At 44.8% G+C, this 23,046-nt stretch overlaps 1 protein-coding gene across 2 annotated transcripts in view; it reads right to left on the minus strand.

The window, feature by feature from the left end:
• GPAT4 (glycerol-3-phosphate acyltransferase 4) overlaps window positions 1–23,046 on the minus strand; it is a 438,091-nt gene that overhangs the window by 147,871 nt on the left and 267,174 nt on the right. For both annotated transcript variants that reach the window (XM_069617681.1, XM_069617680.1), the window contains one exon: window positions 7,716–7,785. Coding sequence is in view for 1 of the 2 variants with exons in the window: in XM_069617680.1 (XP_069473781.1) it covers window positions 7,716–7,785 (70 nt within the window). In the remaining variant the exon portion in view is untranslated. The remainder of the gene's footprint in view (window positions 1–7,715; window positions 7,786–23,046) is intronic.

A 23,046-nucleotide genomic window follows, 5' to 3' on the forward strand; every position in this document is an offset into this window, starting at 1 on the left:
CTAGATTATCCATATAGGGACAGCGGTTTTTAAATGCAATATCCCTCCCTTTACTGATGCTATTGAAACAATTAGTCTGTTTTCCTTAGAGGTTTAGTTTATGTAATACAAGACCGCCCTCCTTACATATAAAGTATGGAGGCTTCTTTCAGCCGAGTTAGATGTTTTTGGAAATAATTAGATAGCTCAATGGACTGGTTAACATGCAACTTCGATATGAATTTAGGTTAGAATCTAGGGTGTGTTCCAAGGACCACCTTGTCCTTGTGGTTGACAATGAAAGGGTCTTGTATTCTTAGCGTCTGTAGCTCACCGACTCATCTTATAGAGGTGATAGCTACTGGAAAGGCAGTCTTGTAAGTGTTTTAGGCTAGCCTTGTGCATTGGCTCAAAAGGCGGACCCATGAGCCTTGGTAGTACAATGTGATGGTCCCAACCTGGGGGAGGGTTTGAAATGGGAGGGAATAGTCTCTTTGCTCCCTCCAAGAATGATTTGATAACAGGTACCTTCCACAAAGACACCTTGTTTTGAGAAGTAGTGTAAGCGGACAGGGCCGCTAGGTGTACTTTGATGGAATTAAATACTAAACCAGTGTCTAGTATGTAAAGCATATAATGGAGAATGTTAGATGGTGAACATTTAATTGGATTTAAGTTTTGTGATCTGCACAAGATGACAAACCGTTTCCACTTGTTAAAATAACAGTGTCTAGTGCTGGGTTTCCGTGCTTCCTCGAGGATATCCATACACCTGTGAGGAAGGTTTAAGTGCCAAAACTCTGACTTCAGGAGCCAAGCTGCCAAGTTCATAGACTGAGGGGGTGGATGAAGTGTTGTCCCCTTGTGCTGGGACTGCATGTTGAACAGGCACATAGGTTTGATTGGTTTGTAAATTGCTAGTTTGAGTAGGTGTGAAAACCATGGTGGTCGTGCCTACATAGGAGCGATTAGGGTCAGAGTGACTTGTTCCTGGTGCATCTTGTGCTCTATCCTGCTGAGGAGTGGTGTCGGTGGAAAAAAATAAGCACATTTCCCTGACCAACTCATCCACAGGGCGTTCTCGATGATTGCGGAAACCTGGATGCAAAGGCTGTGCATTGTGCATTTAGTTTTGTTACAAGCAAATCTAGAGGTGGATGACCCCACAGGGAGAAGATTATATTAACAATGTCCTTGTAGATTTGCTACTTGTAGTCCTAGGAGAGGATATCTCTGCTTAGAGTGTCTGCTAGACAACAGAGGGAAATGTTGTCCCAACAGGAGAGACAACATGGTGTATCAGTGGAAGACATCACTGTACACTGTCTCATTAGATAGCTGCTGAGGAAGGAACATCCTATACGAGGTGTTTATAACTTGTGCCTAGTATGGTGTCCTTGTGCCGACTCTAGAGAAGGGGAAGGGAAAGCAAACGCCCTATGTTAATGAATCACAAGTGATAGTATGTCCTCTCAAACAAAAGCTCTTGGACATGCATGAGCTAAAATACTGCACTTGACATTTGTGTAAATTTCATATTTGTTATGACAAATCATTTATTGTTGACAAATTCGAAGACAACATATTATTTACAAGAAAAAAGAAGAAAAAAAAATTAAGAAGAAAAAAAAAAAGTTAAGACCTGCAATAAGAGTCATGAAAGAAGGACAAAAGCAAAGAAATCAGAAAGTTCAAGACAGGATAGAATAATGTTCAAAACAAATTTTTATCAAAAAAAGGGGGCGAAAATTGTGTAACTATCTGCATAATTGATACAACATATTATGGCCAGATCCTAAGCAGTATAAAATCTCTCATTGCATCTATGCAAATTGGTTCGTGTGTAGATGAGAGATTGACCTATTGGCTAAAGGTTAGTACAATAAGGGATCAATTGTAGTAAACAAAACAGTTCAAGGTGCTGCTAGAGTGTCTGCTAGAGTATTGAGTTCCCCTGGAACGTGTCGAGAGACTAAACATGTTCCGCTTGAGTGCCCACTTACACATTTTTTGGGATAGCCTGGCCATACCTAGAGAGTATGCGCCTCCCTGCTTGTTTACTTTATTACATTTATACTGCGCTCAATGGACCCGTAGGCATGATGGCGCAAACATAACCAACCGTCACACAGAACAAAACATGAAACAAACGGAAGGGCAGACTAAATGATATGCAAAAAACAGCAAAATAGCCAAAAACAGTAACGCGTCTAACACACTAATGAATCGATTACCACAGAGGGGTCAATTAATCGGAAAATAAGGTGAACAGTTCCGCAAGAAACATCAAAAGTATAAGTTTACAGACTGTACCTCCCATTGGAGGAGAATTTACGTGCTCCAAGATAGAGGGGTAAGGTGCTAAACCCACTAACACAGTCGCAGGTATGTTTGGAGCACCAATCGCTCAAATCTATCCTGCGTAAGATCTTAATACCAGACATTCTGACCACACCGGGGCCGGTCCTTTGTCGTAACCAGGCGAGGACCTTATTTCTCAAAGATTCTCTAGACTCTTTCCCATCCAGTTTTCTGATATTGGTGATCACAAAGTTCCTTTGGTCCATGACAAGTGTTTTGGTGGTTGCATTCTCCATATTAGGCAATTGCGATTTCCTTACGTGCAGACTACCAGGAATCACCTTCTTGATTTTGGCATTCGCCACTGCGCTCATTTTGGCGGGTGATTGACATGATTTGTGGCCTACCAGGTGGGTGACCTCCCGTACTGGTTCACCCTCCAAATAAGCAGCGGGCATGTTTGGCAACCCTTATGGACACCATAAAAGTCGGGACAAGTTTGAGTGGATTTTTCTATACCTTCAGGTGCTGGTTCGATTTGGATAAACTTTTATAAGTGTGGCAAAAGTGATATGGGCAAACATTGGCCACAGATGCCACCCATCCCTGGAAGTCCTCCATGTTGCAACAGGCCACAAGGTCAAGCAGCATCTGTGCCTTGAGGTGTCGCCATGTAACTGATGATTTGGAGTCCGCCAACCCCATGTCTGTACTTCCTGAAGGGGATACCTTTGTGTGCATCCCTTTTGGGGCTTGTAGAGTTAGCCCATCTTGTGCGCCCAACGGGCTGTAGTATTTGTGGTTCTCAGATAAGGTGACTCCCATCTCTCAATCCATGGCTCCCTTTAGAGGTGTAAGCTTGGATATGAAAGGGAAAGGGTAAACAGGATTTTTGTCAAGCTTCAGATCATTCTCGAAATCATTACTGATACTCAAAAATTTAGAAAAGGAGAGTTGTTCCTGCTGGAGCTTCTGTCTCCTTTTTGCACTAGTGCCAAAACTTCTGAAAACCCATTGCCACTCCTGTGAGGGGCAGTAGAGGGTGATTGCGTGAGGAGTTTCTCCCTGCTCGTGGCGTCAGGCTGGATAATAGGCGTGTACAGCCCCGGGGTGTAGTCTGTATTGACTTCCATGGACATATCTATGCCCGTATTCTGGCCTGCTGAAGTGCAGGACCTCGTAACTGGCATGGCACTAGAAGAGTTAGGAGAGCACTTGAGGGAGAGGAAAATAAACAATGTAAAAATAATGTTTACATTAAAAAAAGGACCAGGACAAGATACCCCCAGAAGAGCACAAGCGTTGGGCTGCTTGCCTGATGGTACACTGGGGATATGGTTAAATGTACTCACTCCGGCACAGGAAACATCCATCAGCCGCTGTGCATCGCCGAGAGACGCAAGTATCTCAGACCTCCGGGACAACAAGTCTAATGGGGCCAGAGTGCTGGGGCTGAGAACCAGGTGTGACCACAGCGAAAAGAAAGGGCTGCCCGAGTACCGTAGTAGTGACTGCAGTCCTCAATGGCCTCGGTTACCTCGCTGCACGTCTCTCTGATCCCTACTCCGCTGCCTTTCCAATTCGAGTGTTCAAGTAAAGGACCCTACACCAGGCTACTCCACGTCAGGCTGCTCCACCTAACACGGCCGCCTCTTAATTGGAAGCCAGTAAAAAGTTGTTTAAGTAAAACATGGCAGTGGTACTGTCTAACCTACTAGATGTTGAAAAGCGTGCAGTGCCTCGATTACTGCTAAGAGTCCTAGACGGTTTATGTGGTTTTTGGGCTGTAGTCCGTGTCCACAAGCCATGCACTGTGTGATGAAGTTAATAGGCTCCCCACCCTGGTAGTGAGGCATCTGTTAGTATCGCTTGAACTGGTGTTGTCTTTGGACCACCAGCGAAGAGCTTCTACTAGGGTTAGCGAAACTACTAGATCCTCCCACTGATCGCTTGCCCGAGACCATTGTTTTGCTAACCACACCTGCATCGGGCGCAGTCACGCGTGTGGAACTAGGTAGACGCACAAGGCCATCATCCCCAAAAAGGCGCATTGCTTTAATTAACGTTATCTGGCGCCCAGCTAGATAAAGAGGTACTTGAAACAACATGCTTTGTACTCTCTCGTTTAAGGGGAAGACAAACTCCTCTTGAGTTTTTATGATCGCTCCCAGGAATTGGGTCGAGGCTTCATTTTTTTCTCGTTGATAGAGAATCCCAAATGGAACAGTAGACTGATTGTTCTGCTGTATTTATATATTTGAGGAGTCTCCCCTGTTAGCCAGTCGTCTATGTTAGGGTACACTGGTATTGACTCTCTACATAGGTGCGCTGATACCACTGCTAGTACCTTTGTGAACACACTAGAGCTGAAGCTATACCAAAGCGAAGTAACTTGAATTTGTAGTGTTCTCACACTATTTGGAAGTGCAGATTTTCTGTGCACTGGGAACATTGAAATATGTACGTATGCATCTTTCATATCCAATGACGCCATGAAATCCCCGTTTTAGGAGAGGAATTACCTCTGGAGTGTTGTCATGCGAAATTTCTTACGATTTGCTGTGGCTTGATATGTGTTCTCTGGGCGCAGGTCTAATACAAGGCATGTTTTTAAGTCTTTCTTTGGCACAAGGAAGTGCGTTGAATATTATACCCTTGTTTACCTGGTTCGCTGGGACTTTTTCTATGGAATCTTTTTCCAGCCAGGTCTTTACTTCTTCCAGTAACATTCACCTTTCTTCTGTGTCTTGGCGGATGGTTGAGTGGTTTCTCCAGAAGTTCTATGCAGTCCCCTCCTGCCACAGTGGATAACACCCAATTTTCGGAAGTGAGCCTCTCCCATGTGTGGGTGAATTGAGAGATGCAACCTCCCACTGGAGTAGCATGGGAGGGGACCTGAAGCGGGGAGTCATTGGAGCCTCTAGTGGAGGAGGCCCTACCTTGATTACTGGGTCTTTTATAGCAAACCACTGGAAGACTGTCCCTGTTAGTTGCCCCACGGTGGCGACTGGTTTCCCTGACTATAGTTAGAGTAGCGTTGTGGACCTTGTCCACAGAAAAATCCTCTCTTTTGACAAAAGGCTTGTTGGACAGTTGTCGTAATGATTTTAAAAAGGCGTCATTCTTCTTTGCCACTTTTTGGTGCAACCTCAACTGCTTTGCCAAACGGGGCATTTGGCTGGAATGGCATGACCAAGACATGGCACAGAATCAGCCCTCAGTGACTTAAAAACTCAAATGGATGAATAAAAATATAAAGGAAATCTGACTCACAAAATCCTCACCAGACACTTGATATCAGCAGCCTCCTTCTCCACGAATGCAGCCGCCTGGATACAGCGATTCCTAGCAAACAGGACTATGAGGGTATTTGCACCGATGGCCTCGGCTGAACCTGACCAATCTCTTGTGGAGTTCCTGCGTCTCCCCTACCTTATATAATATCTTCGCTAAGTTATTATTTGACCACTTGGATGATGTGGGTTTCACCTGAACTAACTATGCGGATGACCCGCAAATCCTCATCACTTTGACAGGCTCCTACAACAAAGATACCAAACTCTTGAACAAAATATAGCTAAGTATTCAGGCATGGGAGGCCATCCATGGCCTCTGTCTGAACGATGACAAGACCGAGTTATTGGATCACGTTCACGACTAAACAAGCTAGACATCCAATACAATTTCTTCAATAGCGATGGTAATAATATCAAAGTCTCAAACAAAGATAAAACACTAGGCATATACTTGCTCTCCACCCTCTTGCTTAGCAGTCAAGTGAATGCGACAGCTTCACCAACAGCCTACAATTCCAAACTGATTAGTGCTTGCAAGCCTTTTCTGTCCACCATTAGCTGCATCACCCTGGCCAGAGCACTTATATTATCGAAACTTGACTACTGCAATGCTCTATACATAGGCAAAACGAAATATGAATACATTACAAGTGCTTCAAAACAACACACTTAGAATGGCCCTAAACATCCCGAGAACCAATCACATCTCACCAATAAGACGCAACGCCCACTGGCTCCCAGTGAAAGACAGAAGACATATCGCATTCAAAACACTAGCAATTGCTCACAAATGCCTTTAGAGTTCTGCTCCAAAATACTTGGTTGACAAATTTACCAGAAGCCATTCCAACAGGCCCGCCCGGTCTAAACACACACACACACACTAAACATTCCCAGATTCATGTTACAAAAAGCAGGTGGCATCAGTTTCCCAGTTCTAGCGGCTAAGCTTTGGAACTCCTTGCCCATAGTACTAAGAGCTGAACCATCATTCTAGATTTTAAAGAAAAAAAGTAAAAACCTGGCTCTTTGCCCAGGAGAGCTAAAGGTGGACTATTTTCTCACATGCTCTGCCCTGACAGCTGCCTAGATCTGTAACACTAGTCAAACCTTGTGTGCTTCCTATGTTTGTACAGATTGTGTTTGACTCAAGTTATCCTGTTTGGCAAAGTTGTCGGTCGTAATTTGTAACACGCCAATTGCCAAGTATTCCCTATGTATGCAACATTTGTGATTCCCAAGCAAATGCGCCCAGATACCCTTGAGTTAGGTGCGCTCTATAAATAAAATTAAGTACTTGTTACGTTCCCTACTATTGCCGTTTTCTTCTAAATATGTATTTTAAAATCCTTTTTGTGAAAAGAAACAAAACTTTATGTTCCTGGTTCTGCGTTGGGCAACCTTATTACATGGATGATGATAGGCTATGTTTGGCTATGCTGCCCTCGAACGTCATTAAATTAGGTGGAGCATATTGTTCTGACTAGTGATATCAGCTTTAGGGGCGGGTGACCTGAATTACTGCCAGTAGGGCACTTGACCTTAAGGCGATGGATCAACAGAAAGATTAGCACAAGTTCGCAGTACCCGACCCGTCGTTTTTGCATGTGTAAAAGTGAGAAACACGAAGGTAAGATGCATTGGAATATATATACATATCTTTTTTTAATTAAGGTTGATCGATGTATGCTTTCAAATGCTGCGTGATCGATGGGGCAAATAAGATTTCTGAGCGAACTACACCTTTAAAGATCTGATAAGGCATACAAGTGTCACTACCCCAAATCACACTGGCACTCACTTTTGTTGTACATGGAACCCCCCACCTCCAGAAACTGCAGAGCAATGCTACACAAGATCAATTTTAATTACACTTTAGAGCTGTTCTTATTGAAATGTTGCTACATTACAGGAATACTAAAATATGTGGTACTACTGCAATAATTGCACGAGTTTGCCAGCAGGTGATCCAGTAGATTTGATATAGGATATATCCCTTGCAGTGCAGTGAGCTGGCAGGCATAAGACACTCGCCAGTAATGTGATACGCCTAGGATTGCTGCACTTTGTGCAGGTAAAAAAAAAAAAGTTTTAAAAAGACAAATCACATCACATACTGTGCAGGTCGGAGACACTCACCATTGCTGCAGGGCTTGTACACCGCCTGGTTGTTCTCTTTGGCTCCTCGCTCTATTCTCAGAGTTGCCCACTGTGGAAAGAACCAGAGTCAGGTTAGGAGGAAGACAAGCGCTTTCCCTCACAAGCCTAACCGTCGTGTAAACTTCCCCAAACAAAGGGCACACGGAATACAAATAGCAAGTGTAAAACAACATTTTCAGATGAGTGGCACTCTAGGTGGATAGCTCAGGGCGTTAAGATCTATGACATTGCCCCCCCAACAACATCAATTCAAGACTGCTCATTCCACAACAGAATCTGCCTTGAGGCTCACTGAAACACAACACCTTCAATGAGGTTATCAAATAAAATGAATTAACTGTAAAAAGCAACACACAGCAAACACTACATATGCTCGAGTTAAGACTCAGAGTTCAAATCAGTTAAAAAACTATATATGCACATACAAACACACTTGCCCACAAAAATTCCCATATGAACAATGATGTGCACTGCAGATTCAATCAGAGTGCTACATCTCAAAGATATCGTCTAGCAAGTCTGGAGATTCGGTTCATGTATTCACAGGGATTGAAATTGGATTTCATGGAGCAGAAGTAGCGCCTGCGAGTTAGTTTCCTCATAATGATATAGGAGCTATTAAAGTTCAGTCCCATGAATGGAGTGCCTGAAAGATGCTGGAATTTTCTCTTCTTATTGCCAAACTGTGGCATGCTCACAAAAATGCACATCCCTTCAACCCCCCAGCTATTGCTATACCTTCTACTCGGCAGCTTACTTTTCTGTTGAATCCTGTCTCTTGCCATTTTGCATTACAGACCTTCACTTTTTACGTTCTCTTTAAATCTCTTTCACTCGTTCTGCTGTCAAACACCCCTCCGACATCAGTCTCCTTCAAGAAGACTTTGACCTCGGTGTCCTCGCCCTTACCGAGACGTGGTTTAATGCCAGCTCGGTCACTGCTCTCGACACACTCCTTCCTGAGGGCTACAAACTCCTCTCCAAACCCAGGCCCAACCGTCCCAGAGGAGGAGGGCCCCGATTTTCCCTGAGCGGGTCCCTGCTTCTATCATACCTACTCAATTCTACACCTCTTTTGAATACCTTATCTGCAGGCTCGGGCCCTCGCCTACTCGCTCACTCACTCCCCTCTGCTACCATCTACAGGGCCCCTTGCCCTATCCCTCTCTTCCTCTTTGATTGGGCTAACTTCACCTCCTCCCTCTTGACCTCTACTTCCAAACTCCTCCTCAGCGACTTCAATATCCACCTTCACTCTACTGAAACAGCCACTTCATGATTTTGTGACCTCTGACTCCCTCTTACTATTTTTCATTCCGGTCCGACTCACTCAGCCAGACACACTCTAGATGCCTTCATCTCCGACATCCCTATCTCTAACCTGGTCACCACCTCTCTCCAGGAGCGACCACACTCCTCTCCTCCCACCTAGGGTCCCTCGGCCCTCTGTCCGAGCCGCCTCCTGCACTGCCAACCTCCTTTGCAATCATTCAAACGATGAAGCGAGTGCCAACCGCTGCTTTTGCCTCAACTTTCATCTCCCCTCTCACCCCTGCTTCTGATTCTCCCTCTGTCCTCACTGACCTTCACCTCTCCATCTCAACACCCTTGACATCCTTGCCCCGTCATGAGGATCCACATGAAGCCGGCCTCCAAGTGCAACAGATGGTAGGACTCCAATCCAGCTTCTCTGAAACATAAGTGCAAAGTTGCTGAACGTAAGTGGCAGACCTCGGGTTCATCCTCGGACAAACTGGCCTGTCGCCTGCTCCAAAGGCGAAATCGTTTTTCTATCCGCTCCAAGAAGAGGAGCGGACATCCAAGCCTGCATCTCTGGTGCCACTAACATGGCTGAACTTTTCAAAATCTGCAAGGAACTCGCCAATCCAACTGCAGTCTCCAACCTCTCTCCTTCCTTCCCTGACACACTGCACCGCTTTGGCCTCCCATTTCACATCTAAAACTCAGGACATCCTGTCCTCACTCTCACCACCCCCATCTGAACTCCTTCGCCTGCTCCCCTGCCTCCATTGGCTGCCCTCCCTCCATCCCACTCACTCACTCTCCTCCCTCCTGCCCATAGCGCCCGATGAGGTCTCTAATGTTGTCCGTTCTATGAAGGTCTCATACAAACATGTGCTCCCCAGCTCCTCTACAAACATTAAGGACAACATCCCCTCTCTCGCTCCAGCTCTCGACGACTTTGTAACCACTCCTTTGCCACTGGCTCTTTCCCTCCATCTGTCAAGCACTCCCTCGTGCATCCTCTCTTAAAAAAAGCCATCTGCTGACCCCGCCTGCCCAGCTAACTATCGCCCCATCTCCACCACCCCATTCCTTGTTAAACTCTTGGAGAAGTTGTTGCTCCCCCCCAATTGATCCTTCAGACTGAACTTGTTGGTTGCCTCCTTGAACATCAATCTGGATTCTGGGCATCCAGAGGCATGGAAACTGCTCTCCTGAACACCTGTGAAGTAATGCTTGCAAATCTTGACTAAATCTCCTGCTGTTCTCATTCTCAGTGTCCAGTCAAAGGATCGAATACAAAGGTTTGAATGCAAAAAGGTGAGAGTCAATAGGATCGAAAACAAAAAGGTTCAAATTTTTTTTAATTATATATTTTTTTTGGGTTTCAGTTTAGGTAACAAAAAGTGGTTTTTAACCACAAAAACAGGGGTTGGGGCACCCCCCCCCCCCAAAAAAAAAGAAATGTAGAAAATAATAATTTTTCGAGCCTTTTGTCATTCGGTCATTTTGATTCGATACTTTGACCTATAACCCTCATTCTCCTCTACCTTTCTGCTGCCTCTGACACAGTCAACTATTTTATCCTCATAAAACGGCTCAGTGATACCCTCACCATCACAGACCGGCAACTAGATAGTGAGGAAAGCAGCCAGCCTAACCCCCCATGCCAGCTCCAACTAGGCCCCTTCTCCACCTCACTCTCTACCTGTGGCGCCCCCCAGGCTCCATCCAATCGCTGTGGCTCTTCAATATGTATTGCGCCCCTCATCTCCTCCTCTCCTAATGTCCAGTTTTATGCTGAGGACACACAGCTCTCCAAACTTCCCTCTATTAGCTCCTCTCTCATACCCGATTGTCTGACCGCCATGTAGACATGGTGTGCTGCTAACTATCTCCGCCAACGCCAGTAAGACGGTGATCCTTCTCATTGGGACACCTGTCCCTCTTACTCCCTGGTCGCCCTCCTTGGGCCCTGTACCCTCTCCATCCTGTGAGGCCAAAAACCTTGGGGTCATCTTTGCCTCCTCCCTCTCCTTCACCCCCGACATCTTGGACCTTGCCAAGAAGGCCCACTTCCAGCTTCACCTCCTTGGAGGCATTCTACCTTTCCCCACAAGCTCAATGTATCCAGAGCTCTGGTACTCTCTTGGCTGGACTACTGCAAAAGCCTCTTCCTCAATCTCCCGCTCTCCTCCCTATGGCCCCTTCAGCTAATCCAGAATAGGGCTACAAGATTTATCCTTGGCCTCAAACCCAGGGACCGTATCTCTCCAGCCCTAAAATCTCTCAACTGGCTCCCGGTGGCCACAAGGATCAAATTCAAGACCACCCGCATCATCCACAAGGCTTTCTGGAGCCTGGGACCACATTTTCTCCAACTTTCCCTCCCTAAATACTTCCCCGCTAGAGCCCTCAGCTCCTTCAACTTCACTTGTCCGCTTGTCAAATCCTTCTCCAAGCAGAGAGTGGGTGGCAGGTGTCTCTCTTTGGAACAGCCTTCTTGCCTCTCTCAGACTTGTGCTGGACCTCCTTAAGTTCCGGAAACTTCTCCAAACACTTTTTCTGTACCTCCTTTCCTCTGCCCTTCCCTGCTAATCACTTCACTGCAGACGAGACTGCCGACCTGGTCCTTCAGGAATCTCAATGGCTACCAGGCCCTCTACACAGTTGACATCAGCGCCCCCTGCACTCCTCAGCACTGCCCTTGCGAGGCCTCCTGCCTATCGGTGCGCATCCCATCCATGGGATTCCTCAACCCTTAGCCAGTGGCCTCCTCTTTTGGCTCCCCTTGGCACTTCCCTGCCAGGCTCCCACCAGCACTTGTCCATACCTTACTCCCCCTCCTCCCAATCTCCTGCACTTCTCTTCATTGCACGTACAAATGTCACAAGGCCGAGTAGGACCACGATTGTATATTTACTGTTTTTGCCACTGTTATTTACTCCCCTGTTCCCTCCCCACTTGTCTTGTGGCACCTCGAAACACCATTCTGTTGTGTATGCGCCGAACAAATGCTCAATAAATAAAAAATACATTTCTTTTTGTGCCAACTTTTTTTTTGCTGCTAAACCACATTTAGTTTTTATATCTTTGTTGCTACTCCATAACTCAACCACTACATAGGTTATTGCATTAATCGGTTACTGCCACAACATTTCTATCTGTGCTGCCACCTCTGTGATGCAACCATGCTCACTTAATATCTGCTCTTCCTGCATAATAAGATGCTAATACAAATTATGTAACAAATCCAACTTCCAAATGAGATGCACCTATAAATGACTCCAGTGCATATGTACATGCCATTCATGATTTACATACCCTCTAGCGGTTTATTATTGCAACTTTCATGCAAATTCCTAGACACATAGTTACGGTCAGATATGTTTATTTGAATGGCACCAGTTAGCTTGAGGAGCCAAATAGCTGTTGGTGTAAAGGTAACCAGGCTCTTACAGGTCGTATCCAGGAGCTAAATATCTCCCAGCAATTATTGAGCCCCGATTCCTAGATCGGTTGGAAAACGAGAACCCAGTATGTGGCAAGTAGATATATGTATTCTCCTGGTTTTTTCATGATTTTTGAATACTTTGGCTGCAGCATCTGTGCTTCTAGGTTAGCTTTCAGACCTTTGTAAATACAACTGTGAATCGCAAAACTAGATCTCCTCTGCTTTATCCTGGCAGAGAGGGGGAAAAAAGTCAGTGGAATTTACAATGTTCGCTGCTTGGAGGGCTGCCATCTGTGGCACTCGTAGCAGCCAGATCCAAGGAAGAGGTTGGTGTCCGAGTGAAAGCACAGTTGGAACAATGGCTGTGCCTGGAAATGATCTGCTTACACGAGCACAGCTAAAAATACCATAAAGCCACTAAACATGCTTAGCCAGGTCACTTCATACCATCCATACTGCTTTTCACGGTATCGAGTGATTTTACTGAATACATTTCAGAGAATTCCCTTTTACCGAAAACATGAACAACGGAGAAAAACCAACGAAATTTGATAAAAGGGTGTGTGGGGATTGGGCAAGGGGGTACAACGGTTGGGGATGGGGTTTGGGCTTAGGCTTATACCATAACAGGGGGCTTGTTTTGGGATCAGTTAAAAAAAATTTTAAAAAGCATTCTCTGTAATGGAATTTCTTAAAATCACAGATCCCTTTCCACACCCTTCCCCCCCAATGCCACACACATTAAGGAGGGAGGCACAAGTGGGTATAGTAGGAAGGCAAGAATGAAACATTTACCCTCTGGAGTAGGGTTGGCCTTAGGGCAGGGCTGCCCAGGTGACCGCCCAGGGGGCCATTAGCGGGCGCATTTTATTTCAATAAGGGAGTGAAGCTTTGGCATCTGCGCCTATAGAAAAATGTGGTGCCCTCACCCCTCTCATGACCAGGGGCGCTGCCGCTGCTAAAACCAACGCTGCTCTGGTACCACGGCACAGCCACCAGCCTTGATCCAAGATGGAAGTGGATTGGCGTGCGATAGTTATACAGCCCCCAACAGTGACATCAAATACCCAAGAATGCACCATGGAGACCCATGTTGGTGCAGAAGGTTTGCAACCAAAAACTGATATCCAAGTTTTTACCTGCAGGAGGTGCTTCAGGCAAAATAATTTTGCTCGATGTGTTAGCTCAGGATTCAGCCGCTCACTGCAGAAGGCTCCGTAACTCACCATGATGACGTTTCGACTGGAGGTTAACTTACTCTTGCAGTCCCAACCTCTGCCTTCAGACAATGGCCTAGACAATTGCAGCCCTTTCTTTCCCAATGTTTCCCTATAGGATTCACGACAGTAGACTTTACAGATGCACGGGTTGTGGGTGTTCGCACCAGTTCTGCAGTCAAAGCTTTTTTCTATCTGATAGACGTGCTGTGGGCTCGCTGATACTCTAATCTAGTGGCATGCACACGCAGCAAGGAACAGGGTCGAAGTTTCTATAAGAACGAATGATATCAGCAGATCCACGCCAAACCAATTAGCTTCTGGAACACATACCCTAAATCCAAAAGCATCTACCACCACCATCCAATCATCAACAATCACCAATTAAAAGTAAGGTCTGCCTAGCGACATCAACAATGCATTTACTGTTTGAGTGGTGTATATTAAAACAGGGTGGAATTAGCGAGAAATGTACACAAGGGCAATGTGAAGGGCGACAAAGGGGTTGCGGGGCATATTGAGGGGCCTCATATGCCAGTAGTTTTCAAACTTGTGGTACACGCGGTCCCTACCCCCCCCCCCCCCAAAATGGGAGACCCCGTGACAATGCCGGGAGGCTCAGCCCAAAGTGTGAAGCGACATTTACAGGTGCTCAGTCGGAATTGTAGTGCACAACTAATCTATCCAGAGATTACTGCGGATAGAAATTAGTAAATGTTCATGTTGGAAGTTGCAAATAATGTAAAATAATTCTAAGAATATGCTTTTCATTTGATTTTTAATACAAAATTCAGACGTGGTCAAAATCATAGTTTCTCTAAGTTAAACAAAGCAAATGTGCAAAACCGACACACATGAAACGATCGTATGTACTTTTAAATTAATAGGTGAATAGTATTTAGGTATATCGGAAGCAAGAAAAATATTTTTTTCTTTTTCGACACATCGGAGTGAGAAATGTACTTTTCTGACAAAAAACGGCATTGTTCATTACATTTCAGGATGTCATGCTCTGGTTTACAAATGGAACTGCAACGCGGGTGCTGCTTGTACTGATAACAGCAAAGGACTTGGCCGCTGCTGCTGAAACCGATTAATAAAGAATGTTAAAAGTTCCACAAAAATGGAAACAGTTAGGGAAAAAAAAAAAATTAAAAAAAAAAAAAAAAAATATATATATATATATATATATATATATATATATATATATATATATATATATATATATATATATATATATATATATATATATATATATATCAAACTCACATTGGATATTAGACCTGGGCATGGCGAATACACATTGGCAACGTCAAATTCCGACATTTGTGTAGGCATTTGCCTGGCACGGCCAAAATGGTATTATTTCCTGGCTATAAGATGTCAGCAACTGGCAAACGGTGAGGGTACCTGGGCATATGATGCCGGTGACTGACATATACCTATCCAATGCCTATAAAAAGACCCAAAACTGTTCGCTTCGCCAATGCTTCTTTCAACAGGAATCGGGTACAAGGAAAAGGTGCAAGCACACCTATTGCCTAGAAATCAAATGGCTGAGGGAACAATAGACAGGGACAGGTTTAATACATTAGGGGATAATTTACAGCTGTGATTAAGCAATGACCTTTCAGAAGGCTGCTTAGAAGTAACAATAGAAGCCCTGTAAAAGCCCATGATTGGTGCGACTGAACAACAGAGTAGCTTCAAGAGATCCTAGGAGGCTGTGTTTTGGACAGGGAGAGGTGGGTAAAGAGTGGGAACGGTCATGTGGATTCCCATGGGCAGTGAATGGATAGGCAACAAACAAACAAAATCAAACAGCACCAACAGGCTGCATTTCCCACACAGGTCATCGCCCTCATATGCCAATAGGTATGGCTTACATGTGAGAAAAGCGTCACAGAATATTCAAAACGAAAATAATGGAGGAGAGGGGGCACAGAAGGGAGAGTGCAAGAAAATATTCAATGATACACTGAAATAGGCCAGGGGAGAAGGAAAAAGAATGAGAGGAAAATAAAGCAGGAACAAAGCGAGAGGACAGACCAAATGAATAACAGAAAAAAAAAAGATACAAATTTGTGAATTAGAGGGGGAAACAATTGGAGGTGGTTCCTGTGTATGTGTACCTGGGTTCATTATGGACATCGACCATCTCCTCGCTACTATTAAAGCAGTATGTCTTGCCTAAGGCAATGTATAAATGTAGTCAAATCAAAAAGCTCGATGGCCCCAATGGTGGCTTTTCGGTCGATGGCATGCTCAATGTGCACAGTATGTCTACTATTCCTGGCATCCTGTATGGATTGGAGGCATACACCGACCGTGAACTAATCTGGTTAAATACTTAGAGGAGAAGCTTTAGAGACATTTTGGGGCTGCCCCAATTCTTACCCAGAGAGGCGGTTCGTATGGAGCTGTTTATTTTTGTTTGTCTACCCTTAAGAGGCGTCATGTACCCTCGTCCCTAACCCAGTGATAAGTGGAATGGTTGACTCTTGTAATGAGTTTCACAAAACTATTGGGCTGGAATTGGACCCCATTGTAAATATTGCAGTGCCAAGGAAATCTTTTAATAAAGCTTATTTTATTTATTGGGCATTTAGAATGCCCAATAAACAGCAAAATGTGTTTCAAGGAGCAACAAGACAAAGGGGGTCGGGTGCACAGGGATGAAGAAAAACAAAAACGGTCCTACTAGGACTTGTGTCATTCAGATTGTGCAAGTGCATGTCTGGGACTGAACATGTAATATTGACTACTTATCGGCCAACAAATCATGACACCTTTATGCCAATCAATCTTTCACGTGTGTACTATTAGCGAACAGAATTCGAGACGGTTTATTAACAGATTTAAATTTATTCCCTTCTCTTTCTTAGGATGATGGCGCTAAAATGCACATTGCTATATAAAATCGGAGGTGTAGAATTTGCGGGAAGGAACGGCATTTGCTCACAGTGTGTCCAATTAACATAGATTTATATAATTAGTTATGGGCATTTTGTACAACATGGAAAAGGTTTTCGTGAAAATCAATTCTGGTTTAATGCCATTAGCGCAACTTTGAGAGTTTTATTGAAAACAGAGACAGAACAAGAGTGAAAGGAAATAAAGAACAGGGGAGAGAGTGTAAAGAATGTAGAGAGAGAGAGAGACAGCAAATAGACAGTCCGATTGGTAATGTGGATAAATGAATGATCACTGCAACAACTGACCACTTGATTGTTGGGATCTTTTTTAAGTGGTTGATTGCCTTAAGGATTTGTAATATTGAGTCTTTGTGAAGATTGTGTATTTTACTTTTTTAATTTTATTTAGTTGATTTAATCAAATTAATGATTTTTACAAACGTAATCGAAATCAAAGCGAAGTGAAGAACAAAGAGTAAAGCTGAAAAGGGAAGACAAACCGAAGTGAAACCGAAGAAGAGGAGAGAGAGGAAAAAAAAAAAAAACAGCAATAAAGATGAGAAAAGAATTCCAAAGAGGCATCTAATGTTGGTGAAATTTGGATGTTGAGTAGAACTTAAGTTTTCAAAGAGATAGAATAAACTTAAGAGTCTGTGTGGTAGCGATAGTCCAGGTATTTCTTTCTCCGCTCATCAGACGTGTCCACCACGTTTCCTCTTCCCTGGTATGTGATGCAGAAAGGTGTGGTAGCAGAAATTTCTCACCTACGGCTCTGGTTCCTGGGCAATTTAAAAGGAGATGGCGTATGGTTTCTACGTGTGTCTCGTTTTTGCAAAAACGACACGTGTTCGAGTTACTTTGTCCTCTGAGTTTTAAGATCTCATTTGTCGGCAGTAGATTCAGACGCGCTTTCAAGAACAAGTTTCTGGCAGCTTTATGTGGGAACTTGCTCAAGTAGTTCGGAACAATGTTTAGTTTGCTCTGATACGGAGGAAAATGGCTGACTGATTTTGCTTTAGATGCGTTGTTCAAGGTTTCAATCAAGTCGAGCTCACGGATTTTCCTTTTTATTTTTAACGAATTGCCGATGAGATCCTGCTCCGAAGAGTTAATTTCCGCAAGCTTCTTTTTACGCGCCATTTCCCAAGATTTTAACACAGAGGGGGAAGATGTCAATAGTTCCATGCGTACGATAGCTAGCACAGGAGGACAGTCCAAAAGCAACAACTTCCTATACAGCTTCATCTAATTTCCATGGTCCCTTCCAACGATAATAGGCCAAGCTCTCTTCTGATCAAGGGGGCCGATGCTGACTTGGGGAGACCTAGAACAGTGCGCCAACATAGACCCTCTAACTTCAGCCACAAGTTTGTAGGTGTGTGAGGGAGGGCTTCTGCTGCATAGGTGAGGGATGGCACCACCTTCATCTTGTAAAATCTAATCAAGGGTAACAGGGAAAAACCACCAAACTTGTTGTCCAATGCCCGGCCTTGTGCCGCTAGGTTTTTTACTTTGGTCATTAAGCAACTTTGGAGGGTTGCGTTTATACTCGAGCAGTCCAGTGCTACTCCCAAGTATTTGATATTGGCGACTTTTCCCAGTGCTGCCCCATTCAAGTACCAGGCTGGTTTTTCCTTTGGTCGTTTGTGTTTTTCCATTATCAGGATCTTGGTTTTGGCTGTGTTTATAGTTAAATCATTCGTTTGAATGTATGCCGCCAGATGGTCAAGTTGACGCTGGAGACCAATAGGAGTCAAATCCATTAAGATTAAATCATCCGCATAGGAGTAGTCTTGATGTTTTTGACTTGCCCATAGTCGGTGGAAAGGAGCGAATCGTTTGCTCCGAGGCTTTGAAATCGCCGAGATAGGCAATGAAGAGTGACAGAGCAAGGGGGCCACCCTGTTTCACTCCGCGATCAACTGGGATTTCAGACGATAACAAACCAGCCTGAGTTAATCTCACTCGCACCCTTGTTTCTTGATGTAATGCTTGAATCGGTTGGAGGAGTTCAGCCGGGCATTTCCAAAGACTCAGTTTTCTCCACAGGGGCCCACGGTTTACTTGATCGAAAGCTTGCGCCAGATCTATGAACGCTAGAAACACTCGTGGGCCTCCTCCCAACACCTTACTTTTGAGTGCGCTGAGAAACATGATGTTAGTGGTTGTACCGCTGTTTTTTGTAAATCCCGTTTGAAACGGGTCAGCGCATTCGGCCTCCCTGGCCCAATCCTGAAATTTTTGTAGTAATAGAGAGCCAAACACCTTACCAACCGTATCCAGAAGTGCGATAGGGCGGTAGTTTTTTGGATCTTCTTTCCAGCCCTTTTTGAATATCGGGACTATGAGAGATGTTGTCCATGAAGACGGAATTTGCCTTGCCTGTTGCAGCGTTTAAAGATTTCACTTATCAACACAGCCCACTGACTTGGATATTTCTTTAGGTCAAGGTTTGTTATTCCGTCCGGGCCGGGAGCTCGCGATGGTTTCAGTCTATGCAGGACTTTGAGGTTCTCAGATTCATTGCTCAAATCAATCCATGGTGCTGGTTTTGTAGTAAGTTCCAAGGAGCTTGATGATGCAGGCGCCTTGAACAGATTTGAATAAAATTTTATCCAAGTTATTTCCCCAATAGGGTTTGATGGTAAGATCTCATGAGGCGACAAAGAAGATCTTAAGAGCGCCCAGAACTCTAATGGGTGGTGGCCACAGACAAGCTTCAACATAGCTTTGGCATCTTGTTGGTAAAAATTGCTACGGTGGTGCCTGAGCCATGATTTATAAGATTTCTTTTCTTGATTCAAGGTTGCCTGATTTTCAGGTGAAGGAAAAACATCGAATTTTCTTCTGGCTCTCCTTACTGATCTCCGTCTCAAGACCAGTTCTTTGCTGTATTGATAACTAGCACAATCGTTATTTTGTCTGAGGCCAGCAAGTTTAGCTCTAAAAGGAACCAGAAGTGGTTGATAATCTGGTAATTGCGGGTCACTCAGTAGGTTGTGCTCATTTTCAATTGCCAAATATTGAGCCTGTATCTAGTCTTAGGCGATTTTGCTGGTTATTTAACTCCACTTGTACTGATGTGACTGAGTTCACAAGCATTGTAGTCTTCCATTTCAATACAAGCAGGTTATGGTCGCTGGCCGAGGACCTGCGTACCTCAAACGAAGTGGTCAAAGCTGCCAAGAGCCTGCTTATAAAGATGTGGTCAAGGTCCACTGAGGAGTTACCTCTTTCCCAGGTGGGCGGCCTCTCACCTCTGGGGAATAAATCCTCAGCACAGAGCAGATCACGAGATGACATCAACGACATCCAAGCCATGCCACGTTTGCTTCTTAAGGTCGAAAAAAGAGGAAGGTCACCAGCTGAATCATGTGGTAACCAGGTGGCATTTAGATCTCTGCAGATGATTAGCAGGGCCTCAGGACACCTAACTCGTGCTTCATCGATTGAGTCCTCAATCAGTGCTATGAGGAATGAATCAGTCATAGCCACAGGATTCCAATAGACATTGAAGATGATTAAAGATTGTGTTTTGGGCTTTCCCTTTTCCACCTCGGCATCAATCCAAATAACTTCCATAGCCAATAAGTGAGTTGTCACTCTCAGAGTGTTCTTTAAGTGTAGGCCGGATCCACAGCGAATTGCAGTTATAAGGCCTGATGACGGTCGGCCAAAAGGTCCTTTAACAGCTGGAGCGAATGCCAAATCGTATCCGTCTATAGAGGGGCGTTCTATCATCCAAGTTTCTTGCAAACAGATGATATCTAAACACCCCAAGTTTAGATCTCCTTGTTTCGTTAGATGCTGGAATCCACGAGTATTCCATGACCCCAAAGAGAGATCTGGTTTACCAGTTAGTAGTGTAGAGGCAAGGGGTGCGGACAGACGCTCAACAGATTGCTATTTTTCTTGTTTATCGTCAGTGCGTTGGGCAACCATGCCCATTGTTCCGCTGGTGGAGCTTGTTGTTGGAGTTCATGGGTGCCGATCTCTTTGCCCACCGGTAATTGATGTATGGTCCTTACGATTCTCGACCTGGGTCCCCGAGGACATCTTCCTATACCCAAAGGATCCTTGAGAGCAATTCCGTCTATCTTTGTGGCCATTATGGGACACAGACTCTCCTCTTTGCCACTGGGGTTCAAAAGAGAAGACCGGGGAGAGGCATTCTGTAAAGTTGGCTCATTGTTTGTAGAGGTTTGTCTGGATCCTCTCTCCTCGCCAGGTCTTGAGTACGATTGTAGTTTATTACTCCTTGTGGCTGCAGTACGAGGTGTAATTGACTTAGTTGATTCTGATGGTTTCCTGGGGGAGGTAAATGGAGCACGCTCTTCCAATTCAAACAGGTCAAAGCCCATTTTTAATAGATGTTCTGCCGCCTCGGAGATCCTCACTTTGGCCCAGTTTGTATGCACGTGCAAGTAAGCACATGCCATTTTTCCTTGATGAAATGGTTCGACCCTGGCAAGGTCGTTTGATTCGACTTTTCGGAGCGATGGTACGCATTTAAGAAGTTGTAGCAGGAAGCTTCTATTCAATATCACGTACTTTGTTATTTAGCAACTGTTCGATTTTGAAGTTTCGTTTTGATTTAGAAGCATGTGCCATTGACCCTCGCCCTTTGTTTTCGCCAGATTTAGAATAGTGCAACTTTTGCTTATCTTTCGTATTTGTAGCTGAGGAAATTCGCTTATCCGAAAACTGTTTGTCCCGAGTGGCGTGCACCCATTTAATTACAGAAGGGGAACTTGGTCTCAAAGGAGAATCATTTCTTCTAGCCCACAGTCTTGAGCGAGGATTTTCGGAATTGACCTCTCCCCTTTCCACTTCTTGAAAGTTAGTATGGTGCAGTTTGGGGCTACTGTCCTTCAGCGAACCCACCCCCCAGCTACACTTTTTTTGAAGCTTCTTACAGCGACTTTCCAAAGTACAAAAGGGAGAGGGCTCCTCGTCCATATGATGAAAGTTGTTAGTTGATTCCTGATCATCAGATAGTGTGTAAACACTAAAATTCAGTAAGTCCTCATCTATCGCATGCTCAGATTCCTTGTTTACAGGAGCGCTATCTAGTACATTGGACCCCAACTTCAGACTTCGAATTTCCCGTTCAGCCACTGCTTTAGGTGGTTCGCAATTAAGGGGGGGGGTCTCAGACCCACGATTCCTTTCGCCTTTATCTTTCTCCGACTGTACTTTGTTAATAGTCGGTTAAGGAGAAAAGAACTTGATAGTCATTTGCTTTTGGGTCATGAGGTGACCTTTCGTTACAATAGTAGTCTCCTTTGCTTTCCTGTCCGGAACTGACCCCTGGTCTGTTGTGATTACATTAAGTTCATCACATATTGCTCCATTTCCCTTAGCCTTGGTGGACTGTGGCTTGGTCTTTATCGGACCCTCACACAGGGGCACGTAGCTGACAGTTGTTCTTAATTCATCAAGGTCGAATTGCGAACTTGGGGCCAAGGTCTGGGAACTGACATCCACCAAAAGGCCTTTCGTTGATTGTGTTGAAGACTGTCCAAACCCCTCGTCTTTGGCGCCCTTTCCCATTTTGTTGTTCAGTGCGTTGATATAGCCTTCCAAAAAAATTAGACGGCTATTCATCATCGCTATAATGGAGGTATGATCTCTCATTAAGTCGTTTATTGACTCATATAGTTTGCAGAAAGGAGCCATGGCCAGAGTACCGTTTGGGAGCTCCCATACAGCAGGCCAGTAGAAGGACTGGGGATCCAAGGACTCGTTTGTGCCACCACTGCAGGGCCCTTTTCTTGCATGAAAGGCTCAATGGGGACCGGGACTTTCCCTTGCGTAACTAAGTAGGGCACCTCCATAGACCCCTGATCGATTTGATCCGGAGTCGTAGGTGCTGAGACACTGATTTCTGTATCGTTTACATGAGAGGAAATGAAAGCGGGATCTTCGACACCACTTAAGTCGATGATAGTGGACACCGGAGATCTTAAACATGCCTGTTTTTGCAATAAAGACTTAGCGGTCGGTGGTGTAGCTGCTGAAACCACCGACCCAACCGGCAGTGGCCTGGGAAGGGGGCCCATTGCTTCAAGGGCCGTGAAAACAGCTGATGGTGATTGGGAGTTTGAAAAGTTGGTAACTCTCTCCAGGTCGATGGTAGGCGGAATTTGCGGGGGTGGTAAACCAGTTCGAGGAGAGCCAAAGTGCCACCTGATATTCGCTTCCCCACAGTTCCTGCAAAAGAAAAGCGTGCTGGTTCCAGTGAAAAGGCTGGACGCAAGTCAGGAGGGCCTCCCATGATGTTTATGGGAGCATTTTGATCCGCTGTTACTTCTAAGATCTCCGCATCCGAAAGTTCCTCTGGAAGTGAGACTTTCTTTTTTAGAAGATTTGCAAAGAATCTATTGTTCACCGACAGATGTGTTATGTCGTCCTTCTGCTGGTTATGCTGAAGATGTGACAGAGCGCAGGAAGGTCTTGGGCGCTGTGTTTGCTGGGCT

The sequence above is a fragment of the Ambystoma mexicanum genome, chromosome 10 (genome assembly GCF_040938575.1).
Source record: "Ambystoma mexicanum isolate Mex_15411 chromosome 10, UKY_AmexF1_1, whole genome shotgun sequence".
NCBI lineage: Eukaryota > Metazoa > Chordata > Amphibia > Caudata > Ambystomatidae > Ambystoma > Ambystoma mexicanum.